The sequence below is a fragment of the Cyprinus carpio genome, chromosome B23 (genome assembly GCF_018340385.1).
Source record: "Cyprinus carpio isolate SPL01 chromosome B23, ASM1834038v1, whole genome shotgun sequence".
Lineage (NCBI taxonomy): Eukaryota > Metazoa > Chordata > Actinopteri > Cypriniformes > Cyprinidae > Cyprinus > Cyprinus carpio.
This window is the reverse complement of record NC_056619.1, coordinates 17,172,289-17,196,306: the sequence shown is the minus strand read 5'-3', so window position 1 is coordinate 17,196,306 and position 24,018 is coordinate 17,172,289. Positions and strand designations below refer to the sequence as shown.

Here is a 24,018-nt window from a genome sequence, read left to right as displayed (position 1 = left end):
GGGAAAAAAGCTGTCCAAATCTGCCTGGCCCTACGTGAAAATTGCCCCCTAAAGCCGTAGTTCACTGACAAGCTAGGCGATATCGAAATCGAATGCAATTCATCTGCGATTATGAGATGAACTGTCAGTGAACTACGGCTCTGTGTAGTGAAAGCCGCTCAATCTGAAATCAGGTGATGCTGATTTACTACTAATTATGGGACCGGCTTTACTGATGAGATGCGCGTGACAATCGATGCGATTAATTGCACAGCCCTACTATTTTTTTGTTTGTTTTGTATCTGTTCCTGAATTGCTTTAGATCGTGGCATGATGTGTTGCTCTTTAAGCATGCTTCACTTTATCAGACAGGTTGTATTTAAGTGATTTCTTGATTCAACAGATCTGGCAGTAATCAGGCCTGGGTGTGGCTAGTGAAATTTAACTCAGCTTTCTAAAATAATGTGATTAATCGCAGTATTTTCATGATTTAACAGGAGGGGGCAATTCATTTTTCATGTAGGGCCAGGAAGGTTTGGACAGCTTTTTATTAAATCATCATTTAAAAACTACATTTTGTATATACTTGCATTATCTTTGTGTAATATTAAAATTTGTCAAATAATCCAAAAAACAAAACAGTAAAAAATATGCCAAAAATTAAAAAACAGGAAGGGGGCAAGAACCTTTTCACGGCACTGTACACACATACACACGCAGACACACACACACACACACACACACACACACACACACACACACACACATATATATATATATATATATATATATATATAGCCATGATGCGTTCTCTCTCTGGACCTGTGAGGACACTACTGTGTTAACACAGGGGAAATGAATTGAGAGCCATACTTGACATTTAACAGCAGTTGGCGAGGCGGCATTAACTTCAGGTGTGCTTCATCATATGCCTGTTAGTTACCACGTCTGCCTCTTTTATGCCCGCTCTAGTCAGGAGCCTGGCTGCAGGGAGCCAATCGATGAAACACAGGTGGCAATGGTGCAAGGGGATGTTTCTTACATATAGCTCATAGCGTCATCTACATCAAGAGTTTTTCAAACTTTTTAATTGAAGGACCCCTATGATAACTATGATGATGAAAAATAAGGGACACTATATAAAGGCAGTTATAATATATGTTTAGATAACACTTTAGGGAGCAATTCTCACTATCAACTAGTTGCTTATTAGCATGCAAATTACCAGCATATTGGCTGTATATTAGTTCTTATAAAGCACATATTAATGCTTTATTTTGCATGGCCATATTTTAGATCCTTTAACCCTTCCCCATAACTTACTAACAATTAATAAGCAGCAAATTAGGAGTTCACTGAGACAAAGTTAACAATTAGTGTATAGTGAAACTTGGGCCTTAAAATAAAGTATGACCTGTTAGTTTATTAAAAGAAGTGATACTGAAAATATAATGATATTATATATTATGAGAGGGATATTTTAAAAGCAGCAATATTAAATCAAATTTTTAATTATTTGATTATTATTTTTTTTTAGGCTTTTTCCCCAAAATTAAATTATTGGCTTATATAATGTCATTGTACTGACATACATCTATACACAAAAATGTAAGGTATTTTTTCTACTGTTAAAAGAAAACACATGATGTCAATACAATAATAATCACAATTCATCCTATGATTTCTGACCAGTCTTTAGAAAACAGAATGAAACAGAATATCAAATTTGATGAAAGTGTTAAAATCATCAATATTAAACATATTTTTTTAATTGTATCTTAGGTGAAAACGTTAACTTTGAAATTGAATAAGTCAGTTCCAAAAACACTAACAGTCCTAAAATACATTCATAAAAATAAAAATCCTTTGAAATCTTTTACAGACCTTATGCACTTCTTTGGGTCCCAGGACTCCAGGTTGAAAATCTCTGATCCAGATACCAATACCTCCAGTAAGGTAATTTGTATTCAAGTGTCAAGTACACAGAGGCTGAGATTTTGTCATACACATTAAATATAAAACATACTTAATACACAGAACATAAAACTGAATGACTTTATCGTATATATATTTGAAATGGAATTGATTTATCCCCAGTGTAATATACTTTTCTGGAGTACATCTAACCATCATTTTTTATATTTGCTCAATAGTGATTACTTGTCATCAGTCACCCTTCCAGTCTCCATTTAATGCTATGGATCTATAAAGCTGTGTTTGTCCCGTTCTGCAGAGAGCCATTGCCAACACCCTGTTGTTTCTGAGCATAGCTGAGACCAGTAATCTGACTTGTCAGTCACTACTCCATCATGTGTCAAATCTCATTTACTTCCCTTTCCATGCACAGAAAAACACAACATCACGTACACAATTTCTCAAGACAATCCCTGGAATTTATCCAAAACCCACCAAACGAGAAGACCAGAACTTTTGAAAAATCATATACGACCCTGAGAAAGATGTTTCTATGTACAGTAAAGTGAATAAACTCTGATTTCTAATGTAAACATTGCTCACTGTGAGCCGTTACTAAGAATTAAAACAAACAACTCATACAAAAAGTGTGAGGAGCTCATGACATTAGCAGGTACAGATAAGATGATTTCCAAACACCAGCTGCCACAAATAAAGTAACCGCTCCATTTCACATTAAGCAAAAAAAGCTGTTCTATCTCATAGGAAATCAATAGAAACATGAACATCAGGACTGACTTCGGTTGCACCAATTCCTGATTTCTCATGCGCATCCTTTAGTAAATATATACTTTAGATGACAACCTGAGATAATTGCAGTAAAATCTTCCTTGGCAGCAATACATAGCTTCCTCTCATGTTTTGAGTGCGCTAAACGATATCTAAAACTGTCATGAATTTACCACTATGGCATCCTCTTCCTGTCGTCATCCTCACAGCGGCAGGGACCCTCTACCCTAGCATGCTCCAAATAAACAGCCCTATGGTGTTCTCATTGATACTCCCAGGATGTGGCCCTGTGATTAAGGGAAAGAAGAATTCATTAATAATGGAAGAATGCAATTAATTACTTTTTCTTCCCCTACTGCTTTCAGATCTGTCTCCCATCCATCCCCATATCCTTAATCTGACCCGCTGCGTGATCCATGCAGAGCAGGAAGAGACATATATGGGTTGGGACTCATTACTAAAACATCTTAATGCTAATCCACTAACCTTTGGGAAAACCAACCATTTGGAACTCCGACCTGCCCTTTGTTGTAGACGACATGTCCCCGCAAGTCATAGCTCTGTCTGCATAGAACATTGGCAGTGACTGTCTCCTGTGGATCAACACATTCTGCGATGAAGTCAAAACATCTACATCAAAAGCATTATGAAACACACATGGTTTGCATAGTAGAGGTACAGCATATTTGCCAACATCCCTTGCAGTGAAAAATAATTGGCATGAGGCTAGAGTACTGGCTCCATTGTTTGTCAAAATGCTTTATAAGCCTTATGCTAGCACAAACAGAAATTGCCGTCACAGGTTTTAACAAATGCAGAATTTCAAAATTTGGACTGTAAACATTATTATTCATATTTACAACATTATTCCCAATATATTTATGCCTGCTTTCTCCGTAGGGCTCCCAATCAACAGCTGCTCTTGACTATCATTTATAACATGCCCTCTATTTGCAAAGTAATTTTCTTCCAGATATTTATTCTCCCCTATCAGCACTAGAAAAATATTATGCATTTCCATGTCTCATTTAAAACAGAATGTAAAGTGGCAGAGAGCAAGGGTCTTTGGACATTGTTTAAGGACAAAGTACGGAATTATTAATTCAGTCTTTAATGTCATAACCATTTGTGCTAACATTCTCAGACCAGTAATTTAGCACTATACTTTTGGAAAAACTGTTATTTACAAAAAACTATTATTTAAATATTTAGAACATGCTTTTATCCGAATGAGGAATGCAACAAGCCATTCATCTCAAGGAGACAACACAAGAAATGGTAGCAATACTAAGTTTTAAATATAGTCCATAAAAATACAAGCTAGAACAGGAAGGAATTAAGAAATAGTGAAAGCACAGATTTTTTTCTTTTCTTTTTTTCAGAATGCAGTTAAATGCTTATGGAAGAGATAAGTTACATTTTACACTAAGATAGAAAACATTGTTTAAATCACATTAACCTGAGGAAAATATGGGTAAAACTTTCTTTGAATTCTCAATAGCAACTGCCCTAAAGTGAAAAATAAATATACTAAAATGTATTTGAGATTCATTTAATTCATACTAAGTATACTATAAATACATTTATATATTTATGTACTTAATAAAAATACCCAGCAATTGTACTATTGGTGTAAAAAACTGGTACACTTAAAGTGTGCTAAACAAATTTTGTACTTAATGCACATTTATTGTGCAAAAGCAGTGCAGCTAAAGATATACTGAAGTATAAACCCGATTCCAAAAAAGTTGGGACACTGTACAAATTGTGAGTAAAAAAGGAATGGAATAATTTACAAATCTCATAAACTTATATTTTATTCACAATAGAATATAGATAATATATCAAATGTTGAAAGTGAGACATTTTGAAATGTCATGCCAAATATTGGCTCATCTTGGATTTAATGAGAGCTAAAAAGTTGGGACAGGTAGTAATAAGAGGCCGGAAAAGTTAAATGTACATATAAGGAACAGCTGGAGGACCAATTTGCAACTTATTAGGTCAATTGGCAACATGATTGGGTATAAAAAGAACCTCTCAGAGTGGCAGTGTCTCTCAGAAGTCAAGATGGGCAGAGGATCACCAATTCCCCCAATGCTGCGGCGAAAAATAGTGGAGCAATATCAGAAAGGAGTTTCTCAGAGAAAAATTGCAAAGAGTTTGAATTTATCATCATCTACAGTGCAAAATATCATCCAACGATTCAGAGAATCTGGAACAATCTCTGTGCGTAAGGGTCAAGGCTGGAAAACCATACTGGATGCCCGTGATCTTCGGGCCCTTAGACGGCACTGCATCACATACAGGAATGCTACTGTAATGGAAAACACAACATGGGCTCAGGAATACTTCCAGAAAACATTGTCGGTGAACACAATCCACCGTGCCATTCGCCGTTTTCGGCTAAACTCTACAGGTCAAAAAAGAAGCCATATCTAAACATGATCCAGAAGCGCAGGCGTTTTCTCTGGGCCAAGGCTCATTTAAAATGGACTGTGGCAAAATGGAAAACTGTTCTGTGGCAATCTTCACTTTTTTTAAATTTAAAATGTGTTATATGAATAAGATAATGTTATTGCTATACAACAAAAATGGAATTTAAAAGGCATTTTGAGTCAGTTTAGAGTTAAATTGTGCACAGCCACATTCTTCACACTCAACAGGACAGCATTAAAGTTTTTATTTAGATAACATCAGAGTCAACAACAATGAAAAAAATTTAATGATGCTGACGATTGTGTCTGAGTCTCACAGGTTTTATGTTGATGTTGAAGTGGGTTAGTACTGCCTGGGCTGTTGCTATCATAGGCGTCTGTTGATGAACTGATCAAATCTGTTCTTTAAAAGAATCTTCAAAGCACAGCTGCCCTTTGCATGCTGCATACTGAGTGTGGGCAGCAACTAATGGATGTTCCCACTAATCAACCCTGCATGTCGCCAGGCCAGTTAGATGCCCCCTCAAGATGTCCATAGAGTCCGTGAGACACCGTTCTCATCATCCACCGCTCCATCTGTGTAATTGCTTCCTTGAGAGATTACATTCCCACCAGTGACAGCACCAATTAGGCAGTCAGGAGGAAAATACGACAATAAGGCCCTACTTTGCAGAGAAAACTAGCATTCGAATAGATATCAGCATAATCTTAATGAGTTAACAAACATGACATTTAGACATGCTCTCACGCAAATATTCCAAGTCTGACCCACAGATGCGGGAGACCCGGTTTCATTCAAACCTGGTACTCTGTAGCCTTGAGACAAAATATATATATATATATATATATATATATATATATATATATATATATATATATATATATAAAATCTGGCAAAGCTACAGATATGGGATTAAAGTTGCAAGAATTCAAATCTGAGTAACTGATGACAACGGTTTAACAAAAGAGGCTATGGTTTGTCCTTTTAAGGAATGCCTGACGCCTCTGATGTCAGGACCTCAATTACATGGTCATTGCTGATGCAGACTACAAACCCTTAAACCACACCTACACTGCGACATCTGATTGGACTTACGCACATGTTGCTATCATTTAACAATCAGACAGGAGTGAATCCCTCTCTGTATCTCTTGTCTGAGAGTCCATCACAAAAGGATTTAACTCCTCGACCACAAACTGTAACTCAGCTGTTTCCACATAGCATTATCCTCAGCTCAGGTGAGTACAATACCTGTAAAATGTAAATCAAATTACAATTTTACAGTATCGTTTTAGATTTTTTTTTTCATTTCTTTTTTTAAACAATCAGTATTTTTTTATCCTGATGTTTTAGTGGTAATTTATACTGAATTAGTATAAATGAATACAGCAATTAGTATTTTAGAGGGGAAACTTTGTGTTAATTTATGGATAAAATGTGACAGTGTAGTAATCAAACAGGCGCTTTGAAAGGTTGCCAGCTGTTCTAGTATTTGACATATTTTCTCCTCAGACCTATAAGTAAAGATGTACCGTGGGCTAGTGTTACTGTTCTTGGTTTTGGTGCTGGAAACCCGATGGAGTGAGTCGAGCTGTCAGCAGTCAGAGTCTCAAAGAGCAGTTTCAGGCGTAAGTGACAGATTATTATCATCTAAAAGGTATAAATATATATGTTTGCCTGAGCTGTATAATAAAAACGTAATTTCATGCACAGGAGAGTCCGGGTTTTCGGCTGTCGGCTCATAACTTGCTGAAGAGGTATAATGACATAGATTATGACAGTTTCGTCGGATTAATGGGGCGCAGGAACGCCGGTGAGTGAACAGATATATTTGCTACTGTGGTAATTTAGTATCGGATATACTTCTATTTTTTTTTTTTTCGACTGAAACGTGTTTTAATTTTATTTTTTATTTTTTCAGACACAGAAGATATACCACCTCAGCGTAAAAGTAAGGCATTGGGGAACTTTGTATGCTTTCAGATATCCTCTGTTTAAAAATTATCTAATAAAAATGAATATGTTTTATTTTAGGGGAAATGCACGATATCTTTGTTGGACTCATGGGGCGACGGAGCGCTGACCCTGGTAAACACATTTTCTCTTCAATTCAGGGATGTTTGTGAAAAAAAAAATAACGTTACCTTTACATGACCGTTATCTTGATACAATTTTACACTTACACGAAATATTTTTGTGGGTTTACAGTCTGAATTTAATACGAAACGTGTGTCTGTGTGTGTATATATATATATATATATATATATATATATATATATATATATATATATATACATATGTATATGTATGTATATATATATATATATATATATATATATATATATATATATATATATATATATATATAAACGTCGTTCTGCTGAGTTGTCCTCACGGGGTGCACGAAATAAACAAACCTAAAGCGCGAACAGTGACGTTAGTTCGATTCACGATCCAATGACTCTTATGATCCGGTTATTTTTAGGGAATCAAAAACATGCAGCTTGATCAATGCTGTTTGATTCACAACCAAATGACTCGCATGAGCCGGTTCTTTTTAGTGAATCATAAGATACACTAGAAGCAGTGTCAATTGGTTAACGAACAAATAACTCTTATGAGTAGCCTGAGTTATTTATTTTACTGGCTATGGTTATTTGAACTAACTGATCAATGAGACACACGAGTTACTGATTTGAATCTGATGAATCATTTAATGAATCAACTCACTGAATCTTAAAGCGGTAACTGAATCGAAATCTGCGAGTTTTTATTACTTTCAGTCAAGTCCGTCTCGAAATGAAGCATACGGTATGTGCAATTAAGGTTCGTGAAACTTAAAGCAGTGTCTGACTGGTTGTTCATACGAGACAGTGTGTTAGAAGTAGCCTGTCTTAATTGACCCGAGTGGGCTGAACCTCAAACATTTGGCAAACTTAACAAATATCAACGCTACCTTTGTCAGAAGATTGTTAAGTCTATCACGCATCTCAGACTTACTGCAAGTTATCTGTGTTGTCAGAAACTGGGCGTCCATGGAGGAAAGAGTATCCAGAAACAGGCTCAAGCGGAGGCATCTTCTTCAACAAATGCAAACTGAGGTGAGCAATTCAGTAGTAAAGCTGCTCTGCCATCTACAGGCTTTCTGAAGCTATTACAACACAGCATTTGTTCCTAAAGCATGTCTTGAAAATTGTTACAAAATTACTGGCTTTCTTGTAAATATATATACTTTTTTTTTTTACAATTTGTTGCAGGTTTCGTCGTGGGTTATAGACAAATGAATTGTTTCACATCCAATCAATCATCTATCCCACCCTGTCATGACAGCTTCTTTTCAATACATTTCTTTGGAGCAACAAGAAAATCATAATTTATTTTACAGAAGTAATAGAGCAAGAGAAAATATTTATATAAGATGAATCAAATAAACATGATTTCCTATGGTGTGATTTGTTTCATTGTACTGCAAATTATACATTAACCTAGATTATATGTTGCCACATTTACATATCCACTTACATCCCCTGCATTTCAATATATTTATTAAAAGTTATTTTTGCTGTCTAATGTATAAAACATGATTTTTGTAAATAAAAATATCTATCTGCTCTCACAATGTTTTATTACTTAAATGTTTAAAACAGCATAAAATATAGTGGCCCCACAAAATACTGTACACAGCAATAATTTGCTACATTTGCCAAAACACAGAAGCTTCATGACCAACTGCATATATAATTATATACATCAAACTTATATGCATTTTAACTTGATATCAACTTAAATCATACTAGAAGAAACATGATGTCCCTAATACAAATGGCGCAGTATGTCTTCAAGGAAACAGTTTAGTAATGTAACAATAATAGACAACATCCCAACAAAAATAAGGCCATCTGAACTTTCCGAGTTAAAAAAAAAAAAAAAAAAAAAAATTACAGAAACCCCAAAGATTCATCATTGATATGAAACTCAGCTTTTCATTTTGTCTCATTGTTAAAATACAAAGCTGTTGAAGCCCTTCGTGTACTTTAGCCATAATATATGATGTGAATTACTGCACTTTGAGTAGAAGGCAGGAAAATAGTTTATTGAAATAGCAGGGACCATATTAATAATCCGTTGAGTAGTAAACACTTTTTATAACTGGCACAACCAGTCAAGTTACTTGATCAACAGCAATAATGACAAAATTTGTTCTTTGTTAAAGTTTGAACTTCTGTAACCACTTCACCACTCCATTTGCACAGTACACAGTCTGGATGATTAAAAATCCTACACAAGTTCATAGTTCACATCTGTCAGTGCTACATGCGTTCATTTTGGATTTACACAAGAAAATACAATCATATTCACAATCATGCAGTGCTTCTGTCGGTTATGTTTCTCCCCTGGGCAGCATTTGTGAACTTGTGACTTGTTGTTCCAGTAGTCTTAACTTTCTCAGCTCTGGGATTCATGGTGTATGTTGGAACTGATTTTTCTTTAACACGCTCCTCTAATCTCTGAGCTTCCGTGGTGGGTTTCCCAGTGTGTGAAGCTAAAGACACAGCAGGCACTGGAGGCTGGTAGCGGTGTTGGTAGCCATAGGGCCTGAGACGGTAAGTGTAGTACTCAAGAGTGTACATTAGCACAGGGTCTACATAGTGGAAAGACACAGCTAGGTCAGAGCAGCACTGTGGGCCCTGTAGGAAAAGACAAATATAAGATGCTGGTCTGTTACATTTACATGTGATTGCAGATTTTGTTTGCATTAAAATAAATATTCTGTCAAAATGCTGATTACCATGAAAATACATTTTTGACATATCTGTCCTTTCTCGGTTATATTCTTGGTTATAGTGTGGCACTTTCAATTGAAGTAAATGTGGCCAATCTGTAAACATTAAAATGCATCCATAGGACAAATATGTGTGTTAGTTCATTAAACCATAGGATGAATGTGTATTAGTATGATTGTAGTGTGGAAAAAATCACTTGCTATAGTTATATTAAAGTTTACAATGTAATTACTAATGACCCAAAAGAGACCTTTACAGCTTAAAAAATTGTTTTAACAGAAGACTAAATGAAGTGCTTTAAAACATAATAAGCCTTGTATTACTCATTTTTAATTTTAAATTTGCTTCTATTGTCTGTAACATTGATTTTTTGTTTTTTTTAAAAAGCAAAATTGAAGAAATTCTTGTCATTCTGTCATTAATATTGTTCAACTGAGCTCAATTTGTATGTGTAAAAAGGAATCTTTCTGAAAGAAATGAAAATTCTATTCTTAATCATATTTGTTTTTATACACTTTATAAACACTGAAATAACATTTATATTCTTCTCACTGCCACTGTGATGACCACGACAAGACAAAATTGTGTTTATTTCTTGGGTTTTGTATTGCTAGACATTAGCGGTCTAGTCACGAATCACATTACATAGGCTACATGAAAGAAAAATTATTGACAAAAGCTGTCCCCATCAAACCTATCCATTGATGGTCTCGCTTGCAATCACCTGAAGGAGTTTATAGTTCAGTGTGGCATTTAAAAATAAGACGGCTAAAATTATGAGAGGTAATTTCGTCCTCAAAGTATATTTCTCAAACAATGCTGTTGATTTTTATTCATACCTATAATACTATCCTGAATGGAAAATTACTTTTGACACTTTAATTGTTTTCTCCTCTCAGACATATAGTAGTTGTCAGGATTCTGGACTATTCTGTGTCGTGTTTTGCCCTGTTTTTCCTTATTTGGTCATGTTCCTGTCCTAGTTTAGTTAATTAGTCATTTTGTACACCTGTGTTCCCCTGATTGCCCTGTGTTTATTAGCCCAAGTCTGTGCTGTCTGTCTTTGTCTGAGATTGTATGTCTACCCCTGAGTCTCCTGTGGTACCCCTTGGCTTGTGTTTGGATATGGATAATTATAATCACTATTTACCCGTTTCAATGTTATGTCATTTGGTTGTTTTAAGGTTAATGCCATATATGCTTTGATTCAAAGATGCTTGCACTTGCAATACTTGCTTTGTTAAAATGAATAAGCAACAACTGTAAAAGCTAGATATCTAAGTTTGACAATGGTGAACAGAGTGTTGCAACATTAAGCAGACATGAGTCAGATGATGAAGAAGAGGAAGAATACTAGACACAGACAGAACATAAGCAACAAAGGAAGGACATCTGCCATGAGTCACAGACATTGAGTAATTGGAGTAGTATAAAAGGTCTGAGGAGTAAACTACTCTTCAGATGCTGCCTGCATTAAGTGTGAAGGACATCCTAACGAGGGGCGCTTAGCATCTCCAATATTGCTGTTTAGAGTTTGATTATAGAACTTGTAACTCAGCTGACTTTTTGCTATATTTTTGCATTAACTGCTTTGTATTGTAACCAATAAAATAAGATATTTTATAGTTACTACTACTTCCAGTGAGACTTTACTTGTAACTACAAACTGAGCCTTAAACAAGAACAACCACGAGGGAGTCTTCTACATCATTCCTAAAGAACTTCAGCCTGCAGGCGGGTGAGTGCTTTATGGTTTTGGCTAGATTTGACTATCCTTACCCTACCTGAATAATCATAGGGTTAAATGTGTAAGATAAAAGGACACACCAAATAACAATTTTTGGATTAAAAGACTTTTGTGAGTTTACGCCTTGTCACCTCGCATTAGGGAAGTGTGACAATCTCAGACCTAAAAACACTTTGTGTTTCCCCTCCATTTTATTTCTGTTTTTTTCTCAGTGTTTTTGTTTCCGTTATGTGCCCCAATGGATCCCCTCCTTCGCCCTGAATACATCCTCCTCCTGCTGGAGCAGGGGGATAAATCGCTCGAGGGTCATACCAGACTATTTCTGGCAATTGCCCATGTCACACCTATCCGGACGATGCGCTCTGCATGTTCTATGACTCCAGCCTTAACACTGCATGCAGAGTGCTGTCGTCCGAAGATGGCACTCGAGCGGAATTCGCCGCCATTGTGGAGCGGACACTGGCGAGTAATGGATCTCCTTTTCCTGCCAGTGCCACTCCTGACCAAGAGCCCAGCCCACCATTTCCTTGATGCGCAGAGCGCATCCCCAAGCCCACCGCTGATGGACAGCCGGAGCCCGCCGCGCCCGACGAACCATCGCCGCATGGAGCGACAGTGGTGAGGAAAGCCGCGGAGCCAGAGCCGCTGATGACGTCAGTCAAGGTGTGTGAACTTGTGATGGGAAGTTCAGATCATTTTACCGACTCTGACTTTTGAGTCTCGTTCAGCAAAATGAACGAATCTTTTTTTCGAGTCAGAATGTAATTAAAATGTTACTTGTTACTTCCATCTACTACTTACGCAAACATTGATCACACTACAAACAATACAAAACTACAATGCTATAAGATACAGAAAAGATCAGTTCATTCTTTACCTGGGTCTTCAGTCTATGATTAGCTCACCTCACCCCTTCTCTGACAAGTCTTCGGGTTTGAGTCGTTCCTTAATCACGTGACACCCCCACACGCTAAACCAATGCAGTATGAGCCGGAAAGAGAATTGATTAGTTCGTCTCATGAGCCTTTCGGGTTTTTGAGTTGTTCCTTAATCACGTGACACCCCATACACTTTTTATAACATTTCTGTCACTGTTTTTGTTACTGTTTCTTGAGGATCTGTGGTGTGTTATTTTATAAATAAAACCCTGTTATAAATAAAATATTGATTGATTTGTCTTTTTGACTGTCTATCTGTAAATAAACTCTAGGCTATATAATAATCCAAGCCTACAATACAAAGTATTTATAGCCTAGTTTGTTCATTTTTACTCCAATTTTAAGTTTGCTGATATAATAATTGCTTTTTCCTAGGCAGACTTGACATATTGGTCTAATATATGTATAAGAAGATTGCTCAAAAAGGACATAATGACATAAATTAAAAGCAAATAACATTTTGAATTTGAATTATTAATGTTAGTTTAAAACATTAAGGTTATGATAACTTCAGCTTCAACAGTTGTAACCCAAAATGAAACAAAACTGGAGAGTTATTTACTTAGAAATATAATGTGCTTGGGTCACACAAAGGTTTAACCAATGGTTCAGCTGAAGGACAACTGTCACTCAAGACAGTCACCAAGGGAACGGTGACCATTCCACACCATCCCCCTTTGTTTTGCACTAGGTGAGGGGCAGAGAAGAGCCTCAGACAGATTTTAACACCTCAGGATAATGAGCACTAGAAAAAGGAGTGATGTTTGGTCTCATTTAGTGGCAACTTCAGCCACTGAAGCTAAATGCAACATATACAAAAAAGTTTTTCAACTAAAGGAGGAAGCACTTCTAATTTGAGAAGGCACCTTAAATCCTCACATCCCACGGTGCTGTTAGCACAAGTTAGAACAGAGACTGAAGATGATTGCCCTGCAGCAGCTGGAGCTGTTTCTACCACTAGCACTTTTTCTGCTGGATCTTTGACAGCTTTGGCTGGCACGCTGACCACATCTACAGCATCCAGTACACCAGCAGAACCCACCACCATCCAAGGAGCAGTTAGGCCAAGGAGGCCACAACAACAAACTTCAATGAGCAGTTTTGAAACAAGACCAATGGATCCATTAAGACAAAGCAAACTTGATGAGGCTCTGGTGAGAATGATTGCTTGTGACTATCAGCCATTTTCTATAGAGGAGGACAAGGGCTTTAAGGAGTATTCACATCTTCTGGACCCATCATACAGTTTACCTAGCAGAAAAAAAACATTATCAAAAACTGTAATGCCCTTTTTTTATTGTTTTAATTTATTTTGGAATAGTTATCCTCTTTGCTATAAAGCTTTTCTGGCACAAAAATAAACAATTCAAAAGTATGTACACAGTGTTTCTAATGTTTATAAAGTGTCATGTTACACAGACAATCTGATTTAATAACTGCACAATTAAGTGATCAAGTATAAAAGTAAATAGTTACAAGTAATTGAGTATCATTGGCAAGTATGTGTGACTTTTCAGTTAAAAACAACTTGTAAACATTGAAGGTAATTTATAATGGACTAAAGATATAGTGAGTGACTCAAATGTTTCATGAATCCTAAACAAGTAACACTACAGTTCTATAGTCTAATCTGAAGGGTGAACTCAAAAGACATAAATCATACAACAAGGTAATTTTTGAAGATTAGAATCCACTGTAAAAAATAAAAACAAACAAACACAGGGAAAAAAAAATCTTCTTTATCAAAATGATTTCGCCATCATATGGACAAAATTTAAAGCATAACCAACTCTTTATTACCACATTCAGTGTTATGAAAAAAGTACCATCATGTACCACAAATTAAAAGCAACAATTTGAGACCAGAAATGCATCACGTAACTAAGAGTGAATAATAATTATAATAAAAAATTATAATAATTACTATGCACCCATTTGTAAGGAAGGTTGTAAATTAACTAATTTCTCTAGACAATGTTGTCACAAAAACAAAAACCCGAAGACCCGAAAGATGAACTAATCAGTTCTCTTTCCGGCTCATACTGCATTGGTTTAGCGTGTGGAGGTGTCATGTGATTAAGGAACGACTCGAAAACCCGAAAGACTCATGAGACGAACTAATCAATTCTCTTTCCGGCTCATACTGCATTGACTGAAACAGGTGAACTACTACTAGCAGTACAGAACCTATAGAATATTGCGCATGCGCGACAGAACGAATCACTCCCCGAGACGACTCGTTCTTCCCGAGTCACATTAGGCCCATTTTGACCCGTCAGCTACACCAAGGCGCCTAGCTCCCTCCTCTCCGCCGTGGCCCAACAGTCCACAAGCTCTGCCAGGCTCCCTCGTCACCCCGGCACCACACTCCTCTGGCTTCGCCTCGTCCCTCCTTCCCTAGTAGGCTTCATCATCCCCTCGGCTTCACCTCAGTCGCTCCGGTTAATTAGTCATTTTGTACAACTGTGTTCCCCTGATTGCCCTGTGTTCATTAGCCTGAGTATGTCTTTGTCTGAGATTGTATGTCTACCCCTAAGTCTCTTGTGTTCCTGTCTGCCTGTGTTACCCCTTGAATTGTTGGATTAAGACTTTTGTGAGTTTACACCTTGTCTCCTCGCATTAGGGAAGTGTGACAGTAGTCAAATTACTTAATACTTTTCAAAAAACGAGTTTAACTTCAGTCATTACTGAAGTAATAATTAATGTGCTTCCTGTTTGTAGGAGAAAGAAGTTGTGGAATGTAGAGAAATGTCACAAAGGACATGAAGGACAGAAAATGACAATGAGTGCATATTTAATCCTACACTACCATCCAAAAGTCATCAAGGACACATTTAATTGCTAAAATGTGACAGTAAAGACATTTATAATATTACAAAATGTTTCTATTTTAAATAAATGCTGTTCGTCAAATAATCAAAATATTAATCAAAGAATCCTGAAAAAAAAAAAAAAAAAATGTTTCATAAGTAGCATATTAGAATGATTTCTGAAGGATCGTGTGAGACTGGAGTAATGGCTGCTGAAAATTCAGCTTTGCTATTACGGAAATAATTTACATTTGTAAAAGATAACGGAATAATTAAAAAAAAAAAAAATCTAACTTGTAACAATATTTCACAATATTACCATTTTAATATTCTGATCAAATAATTTCAGCCTTTGGGATCATAAAAGACTAATTAAAAAAAAATAAGGTTAGGGTTAGAATGTAAAAATAAAAAAATAAACAATAATAAAAGTGCGTAACTTACTTCTACAATTGGGTAGAAGCAGTAGTTCCAGTACCAGAATGTTTTGGAGAACTTTCCTGTAAGATGGTGTTCAGGAATGAAAGGATGGAACGTTTCACGGTGCAGTGTGTCCCTGGAGTCCCCTGCTACCACCCCCATTTTCTCCAGACACTGACCCATCGCTAGATCCTCCACTGAGGTGGTATGAGTGCACACTTTAGTGCTAAAACCCTCCACAAACCTTCTCAGGGCCTCTTTGCTGAGCACATAACCTGCACCACCGCTCATGTAGCCCTGCTTGACGTACGGCTTGAATCTCTTTCCAAAGTATATGGGCTGCTGTGCCGTGTAGTTCGACAAGATCCAGCGCAAGTTGTCCACAACGACGAATGTGTCATCGTCCGACTTGAGGAACCAGTCTGCTTCATCGCCATGGTTTTTCAGAGCGTAGTGGAAGGCACGAATAGTCTTCCAGTACAGCTGGTCACGGCCTTCTCCTGTGCCAAGACCCACCGTGGGGAAGCTGCGGTCTTCCTCAGAGCTCATGAACAGCACTACATTACAGTGACGACTCCACGTTGCCTTCACATGCCGAGCCTTTGACTGCAGATTACTAGGCCCTGTCATCACCCAGCACAGGATACGCACTTTCTTAAACAGCTCATCTGCGATGTGACCATCCTCTCCTGTGTTTTTAAAACAAGTTCTATAGTTATATTGCAGTTTAATACAATAAAAACATATTTTGAAGGTGTACTTTAACCTATGTACACTAACCTATTAGTAGGCAATGTATATATACAGTATATTAGTATTATATATGTATTATATGTAATATACGTATATGTAGTATATAAAAAAAACCTAGTTTACAACACAGATGCCAAGTTTTTCGAATATATATACAAATATATTTATACAAAAAACTTCCTACAAAACAAGAGTCAGATCATTGACCCACTAACTCATCCTAACACTCGCTTTAACTCCGTAACAACCCTGTTATCAATGCTTTCACTCACGTAATAAATTATTCATGACTGACTTCAAATAAAAATGGCATCAGTAACCAAAAACCATCGTTTTTGCATAATACTGCCGCTACGCTGCAAAAAATTACTTGGTGCACATTTAACAAATCACTGTGATCTTCCATTGAAAACTCGAAGTGAGTAGAAAGTGAAAGTTTTACACCAGCTATTATGTTCCAGTGCTTTATATAATGTTACACTCACTGATTAATGTATGTAAGATAAATTATGCACTAGAGGGCGCTGAGCACCTGGCTGGTGAGGGTGTTTGAGGTTGATCAGGGCAGTTCCTTCCACTCTCCAGGTAAGGTTGGGAGTGTTTTGTTCAGGCCCCAGTGGAGCAGGGTTGCTCTTGCCATCATGCTTCCAGCTGTAGCTCTCCTCAAACCACACCTGTCTCAAGAAGATATACAAGGTGCAGCTGCCCACCAGGAAGCCCAGGGAGAAAGCACATCTTGAATTCCCCGCTTTCATGGTGACAATTGAGGGATCCCACCAACATTGATCAATGTGAGGCTAGAAAAATATTGTCTACATTAATTTGAGGCTTTTCATTTTCAGTGATTGTTTTAACAGTCTGGATACAAAGATCCTAATATAATATAACTATAACCTGCATTATAAATGTATTCCTTTGGCCATATAACAGAAAAACTTGCAAATAAACTTAAATTCTGTTTCCCTCTAGAGCAGGGATTTCCAAACTTTTGTTCAGTCGAACCCGTTCTACCTAAAATATTTACTTGAAGAACCCTGTGAGATTTTAAGTTAATAACACAATTTGGATGTTTATGGCTTTCTGGTGTCAGTTAATGTATATATTTTAAAAATTAAAATTAAATAAATAAATAAAAATCTGATTTTCTTTAATTATTAGATTTTTTCCTTTAAAAACATACTTAAGCCACCATGAGGTTTCTAATATTAGGGTTAGACATTTTATGAATTATAACTATATACAATTGAATAAACAGAACATAAACCATCTATTATTTTCAATATTGTTCAATATCGATATACCAAGCCCATTTACTATTTAGGATTCAGCTGCTGCCAGGTTAAATCTAAGGAACAGATTAAAAGATGGTTACCTTGTGTGACTGATAAGTCTTGGTTCTTACCCTCATTTCCAAGAATTAGGCACCTGCTGCTCCCAGACCAGTCACATTGCTGCTGTTTAAAACTGTCAATTTTATGAAATTGACAAGTAACATTTATGTTGACTGCAGAGTCTCTTCTTTGTATGATGAATGAAACGCTTCTACAAATATCCTAAATAACTCTCTGTTATTACTGTTAGGCCTAAACGTTTAATTTAACGAAAGTGTTCAAATCTAATGTTTGCTCTAAGGAAATCCTGCAGAGACCCAACAAATCCCAGTCTAAACTGGATTTTCCAAATAATAGACAGAATACGGCACGGAATTTTAAGTTATGACATCTTTTAATGCATGAATAAAATAAATAACATTCCGTAATACTGGGTTATATGGTCTATGCATAAAACAACCAAAATACACAATGCACGCACTCGTTGAGACAAAAGAGGAGCATCAGAGATCGAGGACAAAGGCCCTTACCTTGCATTCTTTAACTCCCCTCTGTAAGCCTCTCACCGTCCCAAGGAACGCTGTGGACTCCGGTCAGTTTCATGCCTTCAGTCTTCATTCCTCTAAATATCCGCGAGCTTACGTGAAAGGAGCGCGTCAGGTTGCGTTTGAGTGCGCGTTGTGACGTCTACACCTAAACAAACGTTGAGGATTGCATTCTTTTGTTAGAGAACATGGTGTCGACTTACTTTGCACCGTATTAGCATACGATTTGCCTTTAACCGTACGGTGAAAAGGCCTTTTTGTGTGCTATAACCGGACAACAGATCCTCTGTCATCAGCGAGTATTGTGTGTCAGCAGCATCCAGCATCACACACGGATCGCCGTGTCGAGGTGTTTGATTGGAGGAATAGCCGTTTTGTTGTCGTGGGAGCCCCCGCACACTAGGGGCGTTCACTTGTTTCAAGGATGTTAAATTTGTTAACCATGTTATAATCTACAGTCTATGATTATAATATATAACATTCGCCAGAGTACGTTATGTCTAGTCTATCCGTTTAGCACAATTAATATTGTCCTAAAACTGACTAACAAAAAAGTGCCTGATAACCCTCAGATAGTAAAATAAGACAAAGTGGTGATAAAGAAACAACACTAACTATTGCAAATTAAAGTATTCCCAAATAATTTATTTCACACAGCCATATGCAGATTTGTATTCATTTCTTACTTTTAAAAGTTAGTGATGCCAAGAGAATAAAATAATGGCCTAAATATTATAATTTCTTCCTAGTCTTTAGAAAGCAGCATCAAACAGCAATGTAGATTTAGTTCATATTAATTTATATTTATTGCATCTTATTTTTACACTTTTAATGTGAAATTTTGTAAGAGCAAGATATTCCTGTCCCATTTTAACTTAAAGGGTGAGTGAACTCTAGCATCTGTCGTATTCACTTGGATGTAGCCAGATCTCCATTTAGCCTACTTGCTGTATGCATGAAACTGATATCAAGGGCAGATCTGTTGGGCAGTATTTTGGTCAAACGTCTGGGTCACATGTAAAGCAGACATTACATTATGCCTTCATTTATAATTGTATGGAACCAGCTAGAGTCCATGTACTAGAATGATAATAGGGTAGGCTACGTATATATAGAACGTCACCTGACCAAACCTGGAATACAGGTCTCATCACTTCCACTTGTCGGTGATTGTGCTAACAGCCGTAATAAATAACAGCGATTTCTATGGACTTTTAAGATAATCATTTAAACTAGCTAGCTGTTTTTTTAATTGACGTTTTATAAAAAAAAAATATATATATATATATATAAATGTTAAGGAAAAAAAAAGAATAAAAATACAAAACTTTTAGATATCATTCCGCATATGTGATTGGTTATGATAATCATTGGTATCTACTTTGAAGGCATCTTGAGTAAAACTGTTTCATATTTAACAAAGCATATGCAAAACCCTTGAACCAGAAGTGATGAGACCCGGTTAACAGAATATGGAAATCTGTTGTGCATAACCCCTATTGTGGTTGGAAACCATTAGGATTATATTAAAGATGAAATGGACCGATTTTCATGATGCAGTCTTGTGAATTAAGTCAGTAAACCTTTGGGTCTTGAGAATACCTGAGAATTCACTCAATGACAGTTGTTGAGTCTGATCAGGTGCCAGGTTGTCTGAGGAGTTCTCATCCTTCTCAAATCCATTTTGCATGGTAAATTATGTATATTAATTTTCAGCCTATAAGCGGATGACTAAAGCATATTATATATATATATATATATATATATATATATATATATATATTAGGGCTGTCAAATGATTAATCACGATTAATCACATCCAAAATAAAAGTTTTGTTTACATAATAAATGTATGTGTACAGGGTATATTTATTATGTATATATAAATACACACACATAAATTATATATTTAGAAAATATTTACATGTATATACATTTATATATTTATATTCTTATATTTTATATTTTATATTAGACGACCTCCATAGCCGTGACAGGAGAGAACCGTGGCCATGATAAGGCAGGCAGAGAGTTCACAGATGGCCTCCATAGCCATGACAGGGCAGGACGAGAGTTCATAGACGACCTCCATAGCCGTGACAGGAGAGAATGAGAGTTTATGGATGGCCTTTCATAGCAGTGACAGGGCAGGACAAAGTTTCACAGACGGCCTCCATAGCTATGACTGGACAGACAGGGAGTTCGTAGGCGGCCTCCGTGTCCGTGACAGGAGTAAATGAGAGTTCACAGTCAGATGCCGTCGCCTCTGGAGGTTCTGCAGCAGAAGCTGCGACCTCAGGAGGAGCTGGAGCAGATGCCGCCACTTTGGGAGGTTCTTCAGTGCAATCCGCCACCTCAGAAAGAGTCATAGGACCAGAAAACTGCACTTCTGGCCATGACAAGGGAACTGGAGTGAACTCAAGGACTAGACTTGGCTCAGAAACAGATTCCAGGGCTGGACTTGGCTCAGGAACAGATTCTGTAGAAGCTGGAGGACAGTATGCAGCCCAAACACACCAGATAGCTACCCCCATAACTGGAAGTACTGTAGATAGGGGAACTGCCTCAGTAACTGCTGGTGCTGAAGGCCTTGGAATGCCAGCTGCTCTCACTGATGTCAACAGTGGGTCCACCAAACTAGAAGCCAGCCTCAAACACTCATGGAAAGCCTTGTGGTCTCCAAACGGAACACTCATGATGACTGGGAACTCTGGCATGTCGTCCATGGTGGCTGAAGACCTTGCGTGGCAGCCATCTTGGGTGCTGATTCTGGCTGTGACAGGGTAGCCATCTTGGGACCTGACTTGGACATGGCAGCCATCTTGTGCAGTGGCTCTGGGCCGACGGCCATCTTGTGCAGTGGCTCTGGGCCGGCGGCCATCTTGTGCAGTGGCTCTGGTGGGTCAAGCTCAAACATTTTCTAAAATTAACTACTGCAATCAATACTCTGGCAACACTACAGAGTTAGTGACTAAATTAAACCATTACATGTAATGCATTCTATGATGCAACATTCTTACTTGTCAAACATTAAAGGTGTCATATGATGCAGTTTCAAGTTTCCCTTTCTCTTTGGAGTGTTACAAGCTCTTGGTGCATAATGAAGATCTGTAAAGTGGCAAAGACTTAAGTCTCAAATCCAAAGAGATATTCTTCATAAAAAGTTAAGAGTCAACCACACCCTCCTAAAACGCCTCGTTTAAACACGCCCCCACATGTCTACATGATGTGGGAAGATTTGCATAGTATTGTTGCTGCCGCCATGTCGTGGAGACGCTGTGTGTTTTGTTGTGAAAGTGAAACTACTTTGGCCTTCCAAAAGAGGACACAACTAGAAATCAGTGGTTAAGTTGTATTTATAACACTGTTCTAGAACAGTTCAACCCAAATATTCAGATGTGTGCTGTGGATTTTGCGGAGGACGAGAACTGTTTCAGAGAGTAACCTACAATGCCGATGTCTGTTTCTATAAAGTGGGGCAATAACAACTTTGCAAGCACAGTCTGGCGCTTCGGACTCATAGCCTGTAAGTAAGTTTTCATATTTAAAGTATTTGCCACTGATGATTCAAACATGAGTTTTGAGCAGTGTAGAGTAGTGCTTGTTGTTTGTCGTTTCTCTGATGACAAATGCAGACATGGTTTTATGTTTACGCAGCACGATATGATAGGATTAAAATTCTACATGCGTCACATTTAATGTCCAACAACAAATATTTTAGCAGAATGCATATTTTATTCCGAATTATTGCGCCATTATTCTATTGCGTTCCATTGCTCATTCACTCATGTAAGCCTCGCCCACCCCTGACTGCAAAATGGATATATCTGCATGACTGCATGTGTTTTATTAATGTCTACACCTACCCCAGCCTTAAACTTACCCTTTACAATAATGAAATGCTAATTAATGTTGTACAGTATGACAAAAATTACGCTGTATTTATGTGCGCATTCCTAGTAGAGCCAAACGTACCCCTTCTAGCCTTAACTGCGTGCATGCGTCATATCCGGAGCTTTGCGTGTGTGTGCGCGTTGCGCCAAGGCATCAGTCATTTTAATTTTTGACCACAGACATAATGTCAGCAAACAGCAGCATTATAAAGTAAATAAAATGTAAATAAATTACATAAAAAATTATTTGACCCTACAGCTCCAAACTCGGTCCTAGAGGGCCGTGTCCTTTAGAGTGTAGCTCCAACCCTAATTGAACACACTTGAACCAGCTAATCAAGCTCTTAATAGACACACTAGAAACTTCCAGTTAGGTGGGTTAAGGTTGGAGCTAAACTCTGCAGGGCACTGGCCCTCCCTGTCCTACAGAGTTGTTACTTTGCACATGCTTTTTGATCATTTCAGATAATAATGTAAAATTATTTTCTTAGAATAGGAGATGTGCTGTCTCTCAGATCACATACATTATCAGTAGTTAAGTATGAGGTCTTGAAAAGGATCCTTTTTTTCTCTCATTTGGACTCGGTCTTGACTTGGACTTTAAACTTTTGGACTTGGACTTGATTTGGACTCGAACCACTTTGGTCTTGGTCTTGACTCAGTCTCGACTAGTCCTTGTCTTGGACTCGACAAAGCTGGACTTGACTACAGCTCTAGAACATATACGTTCGCTTTGAACTGAAATCATGGCGGAATATCCTGTGATGTCTACCTCGCAGGGGACTTACTTCCAAATAGGACAAATGTCTGAAGCGTTAAGAGAAACATACAAAATGTGCAGAGCAGTGGGCGCGATGACTGGAATTGAGAACCGCTGACTCATACTGTAGCCTACAGCCTCCCCCTACTTGACTCATCAGGAACAACAAGGGCGTGGAACTGCCTACACCAGGTCTGCAGTGTAAAACTGAGTGGCTACAGGTAGCTCTTCTCCTTTAAAGTGAATTTGCCGGTTGGCAACAGATCCACAACTAAGCGTCCGGTTAGAGACTTGTGCGAGGTTAACCCATTTATTGTCACCATAAGATTTGCATGTGTGTGTGTGGTTTTCTACAAATAAAGATATAAGAAAATATATAAATACAAATAACAGTGGTCACAATAAGTATAATAACAACATAATATCTACACAGAGAATATATTAAATACAGTGATTTAACAGTCAAATAAAAAACAAACAAACGTGCCATTATATGGGAAGATGCGCTGTTAGAAATTACTAATAATGCGCAGTTGAAATCTGACACCTCTCAGCGCTGAGGACAGAGATGGAGCTGCTCTGTCTGGAACATTAGTGCGCATGCGCCAAAAGAGTGCTTTAACTCTTAGAAATGAGCGATACATATTAAATATATATTAAATAAACCATATGATAATTAAACGGCACACGGATTATGTCTTCTGGAAATAACGGTAATATATGTGAGGAAACTAGTATGCAAATACACACAAACATAAACGTTCACAAACAATGTAGAAAGCAATGGATGAACAGACTGTTACTTACTTTATAGGCACGCACACAACTTTAGCAAATATAAATCGCTACAGTACTGCTGGCATCTGTCCGCTTTCCCGATCGGTCTAACTCCGCTCTGTGGGCGGGACCGCCGACC

At 37.4% G+C, this 24,018-nt stretch overlaps 2 protein-coding genes across 5 annotated transcripts; one reads left to right on the top strand and one right to left on the bottom strand.

Annotated features, from left to right (window-relative positions):
- Positions 1-6,199: 6,199 nt before the first annotated feature.
- tac3a (tachykinin precursor 3a) lies at positions 6,200-8,568 on the top strand. Its single transcript, XM_042751135.1, has 7 exons — positions 6,200-6,359; positions 6,634-6,749; positions 6,835-6,934; positions 7,043-7,072; positions 7,156-7,209; positions 8,144-8,222; positions 8,379-8,568. The coding sequence occupies exons 2-7, from the start codon at positions 6,648-6,650 to the stop codon at positions 8,395-8,397; spliced, it is 384 nt and encodes a 127-aa protein (XP_042607069.1). The 5' UTR covers positions 6,200-6,359; positions 6,634-6,647; the 3' UTR covers positions 8,398-8,568.
- A 625-nt stretch (positions 8,569-9,193) lies between these two features.
- Positions 9,194-24,013, bottom strand: c1galt1a (core 1 synthase, glycoprotein-N-acetylgalactosamine 3-beta-galactosyltransferase, 1a). 4 transcript variants are annotated; one of them, XM_042751133.1, is made up of 5 exons: positions 23,910-24,013; positions 17,976-18,597; positions 17,106-17,370; positions 15,845-16,509; positions 9,194-9,809 (listed from the first exon to the last, which is right to left on the bottom strand). In XM_042751133.1, the coding sequence occupies exons 2-5, from the start codon at positions 17,979-17,981 to the stop codon at positions 9,483-9,485; spliced, it is 1,263 nt and encodes a 420-aa protein (XP_042607067.1). In that variant the 5' UTR covers positions 17,982-18,597; positions 23,910-24,013; the 3' UTR covers positions 9,194-9,482. The 4 variants fall into 4 exon arrangements, with proteins under 4 accessions (XP_042607067.1, XP_042607066.1, XP_042607065.1 ...); XM_042751132.1 differs by lacking the exon at positions 23,910-24,013 and having other exon boundaries at positions 17,976-18,037; positions 18,435-19,694; XM_042751131.1 differs by lacking the exon at positions 23,910-24,013 and having other exon boundaries at positions 17,976-19,694.
- Between the last annotated feature and the right edge of the window lie 5 nt (positions 24,014-24,018).

Excerpts from the sequence above, each read along its gene's own strand:
- tac3a (XM_042751135.1), top strand. The coding sequence starts at position 6,648 with ATGTACCGTGGGCTAGTGTTACTGTTCTTGGTTTTGGTGCTGGAAACC. Across the intron at positions 6,750-6,834 it reads CTCAAAGAGCAGTTTCAGGC|GAGAGTCCGGGTTTTCGGCT; the intron begins GTAAGTGACAGA and ends TTTCATGCACAG. Across the intron at positions 7,073-7,155 it reads TATACCACCTCAGCGTAAAA|GGGAAATGCACGATATCTTT; the intron begins GTAAGGCATTGG and ends GTTTTATTTTAG.
- c1galt1a (XM_042751133.1), bottom strand. Across the intron at positions 16,510-17,105 it reads CAAACACCCTCACCAGCCAG|GAGAGGATGGTCACATCGCA; the intron begins GTGCTCAGCGCC and ends TTAAAAACACAG. Across the intron at positions 9,810-15,844 it reads GCTTCTACCCAATTGTAGAA|GGCCCACAGTGCTGCTCTGA; the intron begins GTAAGTTACGCA and ends CTTTTCCTACAG.